We start from the raw sequence: 16,637 nt of genomic DNA, 5'->3' as shown, positions 1-16,637 counted from the left end.
ACGGTGCACCGTGTGTGCCCAGGGCCTGTAACTCGAATGATACTAGTGGACCTGCAGCACTGATTGCGCCACCCACATGAGTAGCCTCGCAAACCTGTCTCAGGCCTGCCACTGCAGCTCCTGTGTGTGCACCCACTTGCCAGGCCAAACCTTCCCTTTTTATTATATGTAAGGCACCCCTAAGGTAGCCCTCGGTAGACCCATCAGTGAGTTTCACATGTCCTAGTAGTGAAAAACTGCTAAATTTGCTTTTCACTACAGCAGAGTCTGTCTCTCTCAGAGGTTTGCATTGGAGATGACTGGTAACATCGTACCAGTGTCTTTTCTAATTGGGAGTAGATAAAAATTGGGGTTTGGTGTCTCTGGATTCACAATTTTCAAAACACATCTTTTAGTGAAGGTGGGTTTTAGATTGCAGGTCTGAAAAGGGCACTTTTAGAAAGTCTACATTTTCGTACTTAACCATTCTGTGCCTCTGCCTGTCCCTGGAATACACGTCTGGGTTGGATGACAGTTGGGCTTTGTGAATTCACTCTAGACAGTTGCACACAAAGGAAGCTGAGGTATGCCCTGCATATCCTGATGGCCCATCACCAGGCTGATGAGCCTTCCTGAGCAAGAGTGGTGGGAGGAGCAGACACTTGCACCTGAATAGGGCTGTGTCTTTCCCCACACAAAGAAGTCTTCCCTCCCAGTAGTGTGTCTGGAGCCAGGCCCAGGAAAGACAGGGTCTGGTGCCCTACATAGACAGTTCTTTGAAGTCTCCTTACTTCAGAGGTTAGAAGGGGTATAATTACTGGACATCTGACACCACATACTTAGAACACTTCTGGACTGAGGACATTCTGCCAGGAAGAAGAGCCGTTGGGCTGCCAGGAGAGGCTGCCACTTTGCCAATTGATTTGCTGTGTTGGCCTCCTGCCTGCTGCTTCTCTTCCTGGGAGTGAGTGGACTGTACTGTGCTCTCTACATCCTGCATTTTAAAGTTTCTCCAAAGGCTTGAGTTGAGCTTGCCTCCTGTTGAAAGTCTCGGGGCCATTAAAGACTTCACCCATAGCACCTGGGCTCATTTGCAGAGAGCCCTACTTGCTAAGTGGTGCCAACTCCAGATCCTGGGCCCTTGGAAGTGAGTTTCCCTGCTACAAGAAGAAACTGACGCTGAGCGACTTCGGAACCAGAGCCTTTCTGCAACTTTGACGCGGGCTACTGGCTGCACAGATTCTGTGGTCCTGCTCTACACAACGACCGCGATTTACACTGCAGGCTCTAACTATGCCGCAGCGCATCCGAAGAGCCGCCAGTTTGGGAGTCCCGAACACCGCACCACCGACGTCCTTGATGCACCACTCTGACTCACATGCCGCAACTGTGGCCCAGTGATTCGACTTCGGTGCGAAACAGAGACCTCGTGGCTTGACCAACGACTTCATCATCGATACTGCACAGCAGTAAGGAACGGGGGTATTGCACCTGTAACAGATGCCTCACCTCTCCTGCACCTTGCATCATCGTTGATTTTTGACACAGCCAAGATACTGTACTGGGGTCTGTGTGGCTCCTGTATCCGGCCGGCTCCCTCTCAGTGAGACTGTCCCAGTCAAGCGTGACCCGATAGCCCTAGTCGGAACTATGGTTTTCTAAGAACTATAACTTTATGTAATATGTAAAACTCATAACTTGATTTGTGTATGTTGGATTTTTGCCATTTTGGTCTTGTTATACTCAGATAAATATTGCCTGTTTTTCTAAACTGGTGTGGAGTACTTTTGTGGTGTGGGTGTGTGTGTACACAAATACTTTACACATTGCCTCTGAGGATGAGCCTAACTGCTTTTGCCCAAGCTACCAAGGGGGTGAGCATGGGTTATTTTGAGTGTGTTGCTTACTTACTCTGACTAGAGAGAGGGTTCCTTCTTGGACAGGGTGCAAACCACTGCCAATTAGAGATCCAGTTTCTAACAAGTACGTCTTCTCATCTCAACTGTTGCATGAATGTGAGCAATTCAATGTACATGGTGGCATAAAGAATGGGTTTACTATGTTTACACGAAACAACCAATTTTCCAATATATATTGAAAATTCTTGAGCCACATCTAACTAAAACCTTTCACTGGGAAATTAATTGATGCTTTACACCGGTTACAGCATTTGAGAGGGATTACAATTTGCTGTTGTGTAGTTAGGCTGGTTTCATTGGTATTCATTCTAGATCTAGAGTGTGTGGTTCGCTCAGACCAGAGTCCAGCAAAATGTATTTCACCATTCCGTAACTGTGCACGACTGTAACACTCAACTAAGTAATGTTTTTAACTTTATTATTGTATTCCCTGATGATGCATCTATTCATTCATGGTGTTGTCACTGCAAAGTTAGAAGCATAAGACATCACAGTTGATCTGTACCAAAGACCAGCAAATGAGAGCATTGTGATAACCATATGATTGCACCCGGGCACCATAAGCCAGAAGTCTCTCTTTCCCTCCCTCAGGCACTTCAAGAGGCATATCGTGTGCTAAAACCCGGAGGGCAATTTCTGTGTATGGAGTTCAGCAGTGTGACTAACCCTCTTACATCCAGGTTTGTAGGGCTTGATTGTGGTTTTTCCTAAAATGTTAAAATGGATTTTATGTATTTATTTATTTTGAAAGTTTTATATAGCGCGGACAAGATCTTTGCAGATATCAGAGCGCTTTACAAAGAAGGGGTAGATGAGGGAGCATAGTCAAACAGGTAAGTCAGTAACGCTAGCAGTACAAATAGGTGGGGGCAAAGCCAATCATATAGATCAATAATACAGTTCATACAAATAAGCAAAGCTTATTTGTATGAACTGTATTGATTCTTGTAAATGCTGGTAGAAGTTTGTAAACCATTACAGTAACAGGAAGAAGAATGTTGGAAGAAATGTTTGCATGTCATTTCAGTGCTGGGGCGCCCTGTGAAAAGATCGACCTGTTATACTGAAAACTGAAAGGGCGATGTGTATGGTATTTGTCTTCTGTAAGCTTTGTCCTTTGTGTGATGTTGTGTTACTCGTGTTGTTAACTATGGTACCATGCCTGATCTCACAGAGAATGTTAGCTGGGTTCTGGAAAGCTGAGGGGGTGAGCACTGAAGGCAAAGCAGTGGATGAGGGAAGAGTCCAGAGCTTTACCCACCGACATTGCCAGCTGTTTAGAAGAATAAAGCTTTGACACTCTTTCTAGATTGGTGGTGGTTTTCTTGAAGATGTTATTTGCATGCACTACAGGGACACACAATTAAATATCTGGAAGAGAAGTTGCTGTCTGTGTTCTGTAAAGGAATTCACGCTCTAGGGTTTGGTTCAGGCTAATTAGAGGAAATAAAGGTGTTGACAACAATAAACTTGTATGAAAAAGATGGAAGGGCTAAAGGCTTCTTAAAAGTCTGAAGTACAAAAATAGTGGTATTCCTGGTGTGGTCGACCTGTGGGAAGGTGATGTAGGGACGGGTGTTAGTTGTTTATTTATTAGAAGTTTTATACATAGTGAACAAGATCTAATGAGTGACCGAGTACTTTACTATGAATCTTTTAGAAAAAACAGTAGAGGCTATCCAATAATCTGTCATATATACTGCAGCAGGTGGCATACAGTGATTAACAGGCAGCAGCATCAAATATTTTCTGGAGCAAAAAGCAGAAGCTGGGCTGTTGGTTTGCAGGCAAAGCTCAAGCTTTGTGTATATTGGTTGGTACAGAGCAGGGTAGACCAGGTCAAAGTGGTGGGGAAATTGAAGCAGAAATTCCAAAGATCAGAGCGTATCCCATAAGTTCACAACAGTGGCCTGTTGTTCTTGAAGAGTGGAGAATTTGGGGGTCGTCAGAATCGGAGTAGAAAGTTGGCAAGGCTGAAGATACAGGTTGAAGAACGGAAACCTGCAGAGTGAGGTAGTAAGTTTGGATATGTACGAGAGGAGGAAAATCCTTAGGGTCCTGGTCGGGAGTATTTCTCATGGATAGCATAAGCAGGGGTGAGGCTGGGGAGGTTCATTCAGGACCTGGTCTTCCATACTCTGGGTCCTAGGACGGGGTTAGGGTAGCAGAGTGTGGGAGGCGTAAGAGAGGATGATGTGTAAGGAGGTTTCTGACCTCTGCCTTGAGGATGAGTAGGGAAAAGGGAGGGAGGTGGTTGTGAGGGGTGATTTTTTCGGATGAATCTACCAAATTTCCCCCGGCACATTGTGAAGCAGAATTGCTGTCATCCAAGTAATCTCTCACAGTCCTTAGTCACACTACCCCTCTTCCTTCTTCCAAGCTGAGCCCTTTCTGTCTAAGTTAATTGATGACATTGCTAGTAAATACCTTTCTGCTGCCCCAAACTTTCGGTGCACCAGCTTTCTTTTCTCAAACCCTGTAGATTTAGAGGATGTTGCACAATCTTCATTTTGTTTGCTAATGTCTTACTCCCTATGTTATGTAACTTTTGTACTTCTCCGCAAAGTTGGAACGAGAGATGGAAGTTAGTCTAATAATGGGGAGGATCAGTTCTGCACCAGCTACTCGAGGTTCTCCCAATAATCAGTTTTTTCCTTTGTCATTGCTGTCCCCAGGCTTTATGATTTGTACAGTTTTCAAGTGATACCGGTTATTGGCGAGGTGATCGCTGGGGACTGGAAGTCGTACCAGTACCTCGTGGAAAGCATCCGACGCTTCCCGGCCCAGGTATATTGTCTTGCTTTGATTGGGGAACTGGTGCCAAGGCGAATGCTGTAGACCCAGATTGTTTATTGCATCTTCTGCATGTAGTCCTACAACAAGCTAGGATTATGTGATTTAGACTGCAAGTACAGAAACAAATGTCGACATTTGTGAGACAATCTGTTTATCCCCCAGCGTGTTTTTTCTTTCAATAGGGTTTTAGCAAACTTGCAAGTGTCCATGCATCATTAGTGCCTTGACTCTACCAGGAAATAACATGCTAATAACAATAATACCGTTTCACAATTTGGTTTTTGATGGGATCAGTGCTTCATTTGTAAATAAATAAGTGCCAGGGTCCTTGCCATGGGGCCATTATACCTGTGTTTTGGAGGTGAAATGTTTGTCCTCCTGATGTCAGAACAGAGAATGTGAATTCTGCATATCTGGGCATTTTATGCCACTAAAATAGCTGTAAGCATTTGTTTAGTTTTTTAACCCATCGATTATGATTTTGCAGTGCATTGTAATACCAATGATACTTCTTGCTTCCATTTTTCTGCATATATTTGCATATTATACATGAGAATTACGGATATCCACATATTTTTAATTTTTGCAATATTGTACAATATTTATATTGGAACCACTGTCAGTAATGCTGTTGAGCTTACAGTTCACTGTATTTCCTTAGATCGCATACTCAATCAGTAAAGGCTTTGCATTAATGAACTATATATAGTTTACCATTTTGAACATCTTTTACATATGGATGCCTGCTTTGCCTTCTCTGCAGGCACTTTTTTCCCCACAACCACCCTGTGGCATTGTAAGCTGACAGTTAAAGGGCTTTTGCTGCAAAGGGTTGTGCCTACTTTTCCTAGGAACAAATTACCAAAAAATGTGTCATTGACCCCAAAATATTATGTCATAGACCTCGTACAGTAGTAATTCCACACCTCTGTTTGATGGATGCTGTGAAGAAGTCTGTGCCCGCATAGAAGATGCATCCCGTCCTCCAACATCTGCCACTGTGATCATGCATTTTAAACCACATGGAGGCATTTTCAAGTTGATATGAAGATCTCTGATGCTATTCAGTAAGGAAAACTAAGATGTTATCAGGAAAGTTGCATTGGCACCTAGACATTTTATTTATTTATTTGTTAACAATTTATAGAGCGCGCAAATACCCAAGGGTGCCTCGGCGCTACGGACTGTAAAGTATAGCGGGAAGGCTTTTATTGCTCGAATAGCCAAGTTTTCACTTGATTCCTAAAAGATAATAGTGTTAGGCTGGTCTTAATTTGTACGGGGAGCAGGTTCCAAAGTTTAGCCATTGCCACTACAAATCTTCTGTTGCCCCAGTTAACTTTGTTTGTTCTGGGAAAGATAAGAAGGTTGGCGGCCACGGAGCATAAGGCTCAGCTAGGCGCATATGCTCAAAGCTTTTTTCAGATATTCAGGCCCTGTACCATGAACTGCTTTATAAGCAATGCATAGCGCCTTAAATTTAGTTCTGCTTTTTATGGGCAGCCAATGGAGTTGGCGCCTAACATTAGAAATTGGCTTAAACTTTGGAGTGCCTGACAATATCAGCACATTTTCTTGTGCATTAATTATGCTGAGTTTTTCCAGCACTCATCGGGAGATAGGGTAGCAATTTTTTTATCTTCCTTAGAACGTAAAAGGACGAAGAAGCCACCGCATTGACATGCTGTTTAAAAGTGAGGCTCTCGTCAAACATGACACCTAAGTTTCTGGCCTGCTTAACAGGAGTAGGGAGTAATCCCAATTCCTCTGGCCACCATGTCAGAGACCTTCCCGGAGTTAGGTTGCCAAAAACCATTACCTCTGTCTTGTCCGAATTTAATTTAAGGCAATTGTTTGCCATCCATGAGCTGATGGCCAGCATGCCATCATGAAAGCCTGCCGCCACTGCCTCCCCGTCTTTATGCACCGCTAGCACAAGTTGTGTGTCATCAGCATAGGACGTGAGACCCATTCCAAAAGTCTTGATTACTCGTGCTAATTCCGTCACATATATATTAAACCGGGTCGGGCTCAGCGACGATCCCTGCGGGACACCACGGGGAAGAGCAAAGACTGATGAGTTATAGTCACCCATGCTGACTGACTGAGTCCGTTCGGAGAGAAAAGAAGACAGAAGGGCCTTGGCCTTTCGTCCGACACCCAAAGCTGAGACACGGTTGATCAAAGTGACATGATCAACCATGTCAAAAGCTGCTGATAAATCCAGAAGCACCAGGACTGCGGCACCTCCTCTGTCTAGCACCATTCTGACTTCATCTGATGCTTTGATAAGAGCGGTCTCCATGCCATCTCCTTTCCTAAAGCCGAATTGGGTGTCATCTAACCATTTGTTCTCTTCTATAAACTGCGTTAACTGGGTATTCATAATTGTTTCAAAGAGCTTCGCTGGAAAAGGTAAACGTGCGATTGGTCTGTAGTTTTCAGTTTTTCCTGGGTCAAGTTAACTTTTCTTTCGCAATAGTGGAATAATGGCCTTTTTCCATATTGGCGGGTAGGTGCCTGAGCAGAACATGGCATTGCAGATGCTCATTAAATTAGTGCTTATCAGGTCCGAAATCGTTTTTAAGACTGAGGAGGGGCATGGGTCAGAAGGGGATCCTGATTTGATTGTCTTAATCAAATCATTGACCAGTTCCACCGACACTGGTCTAAATTCTATACAACTGAGGGACTCTCCAACCATGTTATTGTCATCTAACTGGTTCAAGTCCTCTATAGGTGTGTTAAAAATTTAATTAGATATGGCCCACCTTGTCTTGGAAAAAACTGGCTAATGAATCACAAAGTGATTGGGAGGCTTCTTTGATAGTAATGACGACTGGCCCTGACAATGTGGAAACAACATGAAACAGTTGTTTAGTGGAGTTTTGTACTGTTTCTATTGTTCTGGTTTAGTAGTTACTTTTTTCTACAATTATAAGACGTTTATACTTTAACAGGGCTGCTTTATAGCATGTTTTCTCCAAGTCGTTGTATTCTTGACGCCAGCGTCTTCCCTGATTCCTGCAGTCTTGCTTCTATAATCTAAGCGCCTCGGTAAACCATGGCGATGAAGGAGTCCTCCTGTTTTTGGAGACTGTCTTATAGGGTACCAATTTGCTAAATGCATTTTGGAGCCATTCCGTATAATTAGTTGTGGCTAATTCCGGGTCTAACGTAACCTCTGGTTGAGAATCTACAACATTTTGTCTAAGATGGATTTGATTGATGCTACTCCAGGCTCTGAATTGTTCAGAGGGAATGGGATTGGTCTGCATAGAGACAGGCTGTAATATCCTGATGTCAAATAGTATGGCACAATGGTCCGACCAGGTCAGAGGGAGAACCATTCTTATTGAAATGTGATCACTATTTGTGAAAAGGCCATCTAATGTGTGCCCGGCTAGGTGAGTGGGAGTTTTCACTTTTTCAGAAAATCCTAAGGCCTCTAAATTAGAGATGAGAGCTGCTGAGTCTCTGTCTAGGAGAGCTTCCAAATGGAAGTTGAAATCCCCCAAAATTGTGAAGTTGGATTTGGTTGCAACCGAATCCAATAAATTACTTATTACTGACGGGAAGTTTCCCCTGGGGCCTGGTGGACGATATTATAGGATTCCTTTGAAAGACTGATGTTTACAGAGTAATATATTAAAACTAAGTGCCTCTCAGGCCTCAGTAGTGACCACCTCTGTCCTGGCTGAAAACTCATCTCGATGGATGATTGCCAATCCCCCTCCTTTCTTCAAAGTTCTATCACATCTATGCGTAGAATAACCATCAGGAGTTGCAATACAGAAATCTGGGCCAGCAGAGGAATCAGCCCTTGTTTGCGTAATGAATAGTAAATCAAGATCATAATTATCCAACAAATCTGCAATGTCATATTGATGTTTAGGGAGAGAATGTGCATTGATCAAAGCAGAGTGAATGTTATCCTTCTTCTTAAAGGTTTTTGAATTTATAATACTATTTCTCTGATCAGCAGGATGTATAGGTGCCTTGTCATAGGCCTCTAACCTGAACCCACAGATGAGGCATCAATCTGTCTCTCTACTAAAAGAGATCTCCAGATTAAAATAAGGGCAGACCCACTTGTCATAGCTAACATTACTTTGAATGATCCTTAGTTGCTTGCTCGATTATGATCTAGCCTTCCTTTGTTCCTCTACTTACTTTGATTGTCCTAGAACAGGGGTCCTGGCCCTAGGCTCGGTCCAGGCGCGGACGGGCGCAGATGGGCTTGCCTTTGGCGTGCCCACTGCGCAACGGCGCCATATTGGCAATCAATAGAGTAAGAGGCATGAAGCCTGTCCAAAGGAGAGGCCAACCACTAGAGCGCCTACCTCTATACTGCCGTAAGGGAGGATGCAAAGGGAAAGCCTCCGCTCCTCTCCTCCACTCAAACAGCTACAAGGTAGCTGTGGTGGACCGGGAGAGAGAGCCGGAGCACGATTGCAAGTGAGTGGCAATATCCGAATACAATTTTAAAACGGTAAAACCAGCATTTCAATCAGTTAAAAAAACGAGATCTAAAATAGCAGCAATATTGGGTTTCATTCAAAATAGCAGCGATATTGGGATTCAGGACCTAACACAGGAAATTAGTTATAAGTAGCGCAAAGCCAGCAGCTCTAACCTTATAATGCCCACAAAAAAAACATGCTAGAAAAGTTCATTAGAAGTGACTAGATTTAAGCACAACTGTGATTATTTCATGATTATCGTAATAATTTACTCTCAATTTAGATGCTCCACGGGTTATATTATTTGATAATGGCACGTACAGGACACAAAGAATGGTTTAATAGAGTATATTTTGTCTGTTCGGAAAAATAATCATTATCTAAAAGAAGAATTGCAAAATATGCATGTTTATTCCTGCAAAATTGATGTTCTTTCGGAACTGATATTCGTGGATTTTGTACATAGAAATGTAAGGAAGCAAAGAGATTGATTTAATAAAATGTTGAACAATGAATAAAGATAGGACTACGAAATTAGGCCCAGTAGAAGCGAACCATGAAGGAAAATGATCTCTTAAGAGACACTTGCCAGTCAAATTGCATGAGTATGATAGTTATGTAAAATGCTAGCAATGTATTGTCAACCTCTGTTTATGTTGTGATGTGAATGTTAAGTGTTTTAGGATTTCAGACTGTAGAAAGTACATATGCTTTTGAATGGTGCCATCTAGGAAAGCCCGGTGTTTGAAGTGTTGAGAGGTCTAGTGGTTAGAATGAGGCACTGTATAAAGAGTTAATAAACTTTTGGGTATTAATCAGCAATTGTGTTCTGGCTTTCAGTTTTCCTAAAGCCAATACTGAGTGTGTGTGTTCTGTCTATGACAAAGGCAGAGCTTGCCATCCCTCTTCTGACTCTCATGGCTTTTACTGTCTAGAGGAAAAAATGCGTCTGCTGGAGCAATGAGTTGAGGTTTTTCGGTGGCATCCACTACAGCAGTTTTAAGTGAGAACAAGAGATTTTGTAGATGCTGCCATTGTCATAGGGTTTACTGACACACATTTAAAGTCTGTCCTGTTGTAACCCGTGTGCCAGGAGGCCTGGCAATAGCTCTAGTTTTTGAGACATATATCTAAAATGGGAATTTTCATATAGAATAATTGCCTGTTTGGTGAGTTCAGCCCCTGCTCCCATCTCCTGCTGTAACATGAGTGGCTCATGGATAACTGCCTCAAACCTTTACAACATAAGTCTTATTCCTCTAGAAACATGGGCAGGAGCCATTGGGTGCGGCCCTATGATTTGAAAACTCAACGAGGTCTCAGCCTCCAAGAAGGGAGACAAAGCACATTCAAGTTCAAGTTCGGGCATTTATATAGCGCACTACTCACCCAGAGGGTCTCAAGGCGCTTGGGGGAGGGGTTCAATTATTTGTCGAATAGCCAGGTTTTAAGTTCTTTCCTGAAGGAGATGTGGTTTTGAGTAAGGCGGAGGTGAGTTGGGAGTGAGTTCCAGGTCTTGGCAGCCAGGAAGGAGAAGGATCTGCCACCCATGGTGGATTTTCGGATGCGCGGGACTGCGGCGAGGGCTTGATTGGACGATCTTAGTTGGCGGGTGGGTTTGTAGAAGGACAGTCGAGTGTTGAGGCATTCGGGTCCTAGATTGTAGAGGGCCTTGTGTGCGTGGGTGAGAAGACGGAACGTAATTCTTTTGTTGACGGGAAGCCAGTGGAGGTCTTTTAGGTGTCCGGTGATGTGATCTTGGCGAGGGATGTCCAATATGAGTCTCGCTGATGCGTTTTGGATGCGTTGGAGTTTTTTCTGTAATTTTGCTGTGATTCCGGCGTATAGTGTGTTACCATAATCCAGTCGACTCGTGACCAGTGCGTGGGTGACAATCTTTCTTGTCTCGAGGGGGATCCAGCGGAAGATCTTTTTGAGAATGCGAAGTACGTTGAAGCAGGAGGATGAGACTGCGTTGACTTGTCTGGACATCGAGAGAGAGGAGTCTAGGATGAAGCCAAGGTTACGTGCGTGGTCTGTGGGTGTGGGTGCTGTGCCCAGAGCGGAAGGCCACCAAGAGTCGTCCCAGGCAGAGGGGGAAGATCCTAGGATGAGCACCTCCATTTTGTCTGAGTTGAGTTTTAGGCGGCTATGTTTCATCCATTCGGCTACTTCTTTCATACCTTCGTGAAGATTGTTTTTGGCGGTGTTAGGGTCTTTGGTGAGGGAAAGGATTAATTGGGTGTCGTCGGCGTAAGAGATGATGTTGAGGTTGTGTTGGCGCGCGATGGGACTCATGTAAACGTTGAAGAGGGTGGGACTGAGTGATGATCCTTGTGGAACTCCACAGATGACTTCAGTGGCCTCTGAGTTGAATGGGGGAAGTCGGACTCTTTGAGTTCTTCCGGCGAGGAACGAGATGATCCAGCCCAAGGCTTTTCCTTGTATGCCGATGTTGCTGAGGCGTTGTATAAGGGTGCTGTGGCAGACTGTGTCGAAAGCGGCGGAGAGGTCGAGTAGAATGAGGGCCGCTGTTTCTCCGTTATCCAGTAGTGTTCGGATGTCGTCTGTCGCTGCAATGAGGGCAGTTTCGGTGCTGTGTTTGGCTCGAAACCCGGATTGGGATGGATCGAGGGAGTTGTTGGATTCAAGGAAGGCGGCGAGTTGGCTGTTGACGGCTTTCTCAATGACTTTGGCCGGGAATGGGAGGAGGGATATGGGTCGGTAGTTTTTAAGTTCAGAGGGGTCTGCTGTGGGTTTCTTCAAGAGGGCGCTGAGTTCGGCGTGTTTCCAGCTTTCTGGGAAGGTGGCAGAGTTGAACGAGCAGTTGATGACATCACGGAGATGGGGTGCGATGATGGAGTCAGCTTTGTTGAAGATGTGGTGGGGGCAGGGGTCGGTTGGTGAGCCGGAGTGGATTGAGTTCATTAGGCGGATGGTGTCTTCAGTGGTGATAGGGTTCCAGGCGCTAAGGTTGTTAGTTGGCGGAGTAAGATCTGAGGGGGGTCGGGAAGGTTGATCGCTGGGAGTATTCTCGAAGCTGTTGTGGATGTTGGCAATTTTGTTGTAGAAGAAGGAGGATAACGCATCGCAAAGGTCTTGGGAGGGAGTGATGTCGTTAGATGCAGCGGTGGGGTTGGTGAATTCTTTGACGATGTTGAAAAGTTCCTTGCTGTTGTGAGTGTTGTTGTCGAGACGGTCCTTGAATGCTGATTTCTTGGCGGATCGAATCAGTTGGTGGTGTTTGCGGGTGGCTGCCTTGAGGGTGGCCATGTTGTCGGAGGTTGGGTATTTTCTCCATGTTTTCTCCAGGGTGCGGCATAGCTTCTTGGATTTTTTAAGGTCATCATTGAACCAGGGAGCCTTTTTGCTGGTCGATTTGATCTGGAGCTTTTTCAGGGGTGCTAATTCGTCAGCACTGTGGGTGATCCATTGCTTGAGATTGGTGGCCGCTTGGTTTGGGTCCAATGAGAGGGTGGGAGGGTTTTGGTTGAGTGATGTGTGGAGTTGGTCGGAGGTGATTTTGTTCCAGTTTCTCCGAGGAATAGGTTGTGGGCGGTTGTGGGACAGGGTGGTTTTGTAGCTGAAGTGAACACAGCTGTGGTCCGTCCAGTGGAGAGCTGTGGTGCGATCGAAGGAAATGTGCTTGCTGGAGGTGAAGATAGGGTCGAGCGTGTGTCCGGCTACATGGGTGGGGGTGTCAACAAGTTGTTTGAGTCCGAGATTGGCCAGGTTGTCCAGAAGGGTGGAGGTGTTGCTGTCGTGTTTGTTTTCAAGGTGGTAGTTGAGGTCTCCTAAAAGAATGTAGTTCTCGGAGGCGAGGGCATGTGGGCTGACGAAGTCAGTGATGTCATCGCTGAATTGAGTGCGTGTTCCTGGAGGCCTGTAGATGACGGTGCCTCTAAGTGTGGTCCTAGGGTCGGTGTGGATCTGAAAGTGGAGATGTTCGGCTGTTGAAAGATTATCGTCGGAGCTGGTCGTGATTTTGATGGTGTTCCTATGGATGATGGCGATGCCTCCTCCTGTTTGATTGGTGCGGTCTTTTCGGAGAATCTTGTAAGCGTCCGGTATGGCTATGGCGATGTCGGGTGCTGATGATGTGTTCATCCATGTTTCTGTAAGGAAGGCGATGTCCGGTGACGCAGTGTCTAGTAGGTCCCAGAGTTCAGTTGCGTGTCTGTGGACCGAGCGGGTGTTAAGCAGGATGCACTTCAGGCGGGTAGAGTCGGAGCTGTGTATGGAGGAAGTGGATTTGGTGAGGGTCCTGATGCAGGTGAACCTGCAGAGGAGGCAGACAAATGGGCCGTGGGTACGTCCTGGGGTGGCTTCGCAGCATTGTGGTGTGCGTCCGGGGTTGAGGGCGAGGAGAGTTGCGGCATCATACGTAACTCTAGTGGGGTGGGTATTGCGAGGACCAGGGGGTCTGGCCCTGGGCGCGGTCCAGGCGCGGACGGGCGTAGACGGGCTTACCTTTGGCGCACCTTCGGCGCGCATGGGGCGCTTCCGCTGCGCGTAAACGCTGCGCGCGGGAACATCTGTCATATATGGATGGTGGAGTGGGCGGGGGCGAGGGAGGGTCAGCTGGGAGGCGGGGCGGGCTGTGGGGGGCGGGCTCTGAGGCACCACAACAATCAGTAAGATGGCGGCAGAGAAACAAAAACGAAACCGGAGGCAGGCACAGACAAACAACAATGGCTCCACTCCACTCCAAAGCAGGCAATGCACAGTCAACTCAGCGGCACAGATCGCGCAACAGCTGCAAGAGCGCGACTCAAAGCGCCGTATCAAATCACCCCAAAAACGCTACAAAAGTCCTAGATGTTTTGTCAAGGCACTCGCACTACAGCGCTATGCTATGGTCGAGGCCGTAGTGATGCTGATACAAATTGAGCAAGATTGCAGTGTACAATACCAATTAGGAGCTGGGGGCAAAGGGAGCGACCGCCTTCAGCAAGCGTCGGGCCGGTCATTGGATGGTAAAGTTCACAAACTCTAAAAGGGCTAAGGCACAAATTCTGTCTGAGATGACAGCTCATTAACCAAATGTTGAACCTTTCCTGTCTTTTAGGTACAAGTGGCCTAGTATTTATCTCTTCAATTCATCTCTAACATTTTTTTTGTTTCAGGAGGAGTTTAAGGAAATGATTGAAGATGCTGGATTCCATAAAGTCACTTACAGCAATCTTACTTCCGGAGTGGTTGCCATTCACTCTGGCTTCAAACTTTAATTGGAACATTATGGCACAATTCTGCCCGTCTCTTTCCCAAGGATGTGTGTGAAAATCAGGAAGCTCTTAAAGTGCAGAGGTGCTCTTGCAGTGCATTCGACCTACTGAAGACAAACTGCCCAAGTTAAGTTCTATATGGCTGTGGTAAAGATTTCAGTTCTATACCTTCAAGAACTAGATTATTGAACTTTCAGCATACGTGGAATTCTGAATGCAGAGCCAAGTGAAAAAGCACAAGGTGCCTTTCTAGTTCTGTAGACTTTTCCATAGTCGCCTTACTGTTCCGGTTTCACATTATGAGCTGGAACCTAATGGGACAAGAATCTTGGAAATAAAAGTGTCCTCTAATTTAATGTCTGCAGTACATATATACAAAGGTTTGGCATAGCCATTGGAAGAGACATTGAAACTGAAAGGTCTATGCTGATGCCAGCCTAACCTGGGGTGCTTAAATAAAAGGTTACTGTGTCCATTATTGCAGTTCTAGGTTACAGACATTTTGCTATATGCTTAGAAGCAGAGTCCATAGCGTAGGGTGCCTCATTGCTTTTATCTCCATGATCATGTGGCTTTTTCCTGGAAAGAATCGTTTTGTTTGTATTTTATGAACTTGTACTTTAAATGCTGTTCATGTGCTTTGGGACAGTAGCTTTGCACTGGTGTCTGGGAGAAGATGTTTGATCATGCTGTTCAGAGAGGTTGCCTTTTTTTTTGGGAGTTCCACTTTGTGGAATGGTTAAACAGTTGAGCTACTTGACGACAATTGAATTAGATACTCGCATTGAATAGTTCCTGCAGCAGAACTTCATAACACTTGGGAGTATAATAATCCACATTTGTATAGCGCACAATCACCCGTTAGGGACTCTAGGCGCTGGGGGTCGTCGGGAAGATTAAGCAAGCTATTGCCCAGAGTCGCATGGTGCTGGGCTAACCTGCCGCCGGAGCCGGGGATCGAACCCTGATCCCCAGATTCCAGCGTCAGTCGCCCTGGCCGCGGCGCCACACCTCTCCCTCGTATGAAATCACTCGGATCTCTAGAGCACGACCTATCAAGGTGAGTACTATGCAGAGGTGCACTGCTACTCCTCTCTGGTCCACTCATGCACTGCTTCATAGTAACTACTGTGTGTGGATTGCTGACTAGAAAAATACTAGGTGTATTCAGCCAAAAAAGGTACAGTATTGCCAAAGAGATAATTTGTGTACAGTGAGAGATGCTCCGTCACTTTGTGGTGGGCACAAACTGATAAACTACCATCTGAGATACATGCTCTGAAGTTGTGAATAAATGTAAAACTTGTCAAGGGACTTTCAAATCAATTAATTTTGTGTAAACAGAGTTGCCAACCTTCACAAAATAAATGCACAAATCTGTATTTATGTTTATTTGACCTACTTGTGACCAAAAACAAAAAAGACACTTGTTTCTCAGTAAGTGAAGAAAGAGATAATACGGGTAAGCAGTGACACGTCTGAACAAGCAAACCCAAGTACTTTTTTTTAGAATCTATGTAGAAAGCTCCGAGGATGAGGCAAAAACACAGTAAAGTTTCTAAAAGCATGTAAAACCGGCCAGCAATCAAACAAACCTATGGTGTATAGCATTTCCCATCACTGATCCTGCTATGCACATTGAAAGCACTGCAGACAATATTAGCCTTTGTGCCTGTAGTGAACAACAGTACATTTTAAAGCAAAAATCTCAATTTATATATTTTGTTGTAAAATCCGCTGGGAAAAGTACTTCCTTGTTAAGGAAGAAGTAATAGATATGCGTTGAAGATTACCATTTACGTTAAATACAAAAATAATTGTACATGTGAAACAGAAACACCGCAACAGTTGAAGAATGGAAGTTCAGGTGGTGCAGAAATTAGCAACTAACAAAACCTTTATTATAAAAACAGCTGGTAGGTGAAGTTTAATTTTGTATGATACAGAAAATTTTGCAACGTATGCTGATTAATGCCGAAAAAACTGTCAGTACACTTCCCGCCTCAAGATTTATTACGATTCAGTTCTGCAATGAGATCAACCGTAAACAATATAAGTACACATAAGTAATACATACTTAAAAAACTTAGGTTAAAGAAATGCGTTACTTACCTGTAACTGCAGTTATCCAGTATTGGTGTCTTTCATAGATTCACATGCCTGAATCATTCCCCGTCGTCGAGACGGGAGTCTCCGGTACATAGAAAAGTAATGTCCTATAGACATATATAGAGAAAAATAGGCCTAAAGGCCTC

General features: G+C 44.9%; 1 protein-coding gene across 1 annotated transcript in view; it reads left to right on the top strand.

Annotated features, from left to right (window-relative positions):
- Positions 1 to 14,733, top strand: part of COQ5 (coenzyme Q5, methyltransferase) — a 46,428-nt gene extending 31,695 nt beyond the window's left edge. Inside the window, exons 5-7 of the mRNA XM_078667692.1 lie at positions 2,490 to 2,578; positions 4,574 to 4,685; positions 14,284 to 14,733. Coding sequence (XP_078523818.1) covers positions 2,490 to 2,578; positions 4,574 to 4,685; positions 14,284 to 14,385 — 303 coding nt within the window. The 3' untranslated portion in view covers positions 14,386 to 14,733. The remainder of the gene's footprint in view (positions 1 to 2,489; positions 2,579 to 4,573; positions 4,686 to 14,283) is intronic.
- Positions 14,734 to 16,637: the final 1,904 nt, after the last annotated feature.

Source organism: Lissotriton helveticus, chromosome 11 (genome assembly GCF_964261635.1).
Source record: "Lissotriton helveticus chromosome 11, aLisHel1.1, whole genome shotgun sequence".
In the NCBI taxonomy this organism is placed as follows: domain Eukaryota; kingdom Metazoa; phylum Chordata; class Amphibia; order Caudata; family Salamandridae; genus Lissotriton; species Lissotriton helveticus.
The sequence above is the reverse complement of the archived record's forward strand: the minus strand, read 5'-3'. Positions and strand labels throughout refer to the sequence as shown.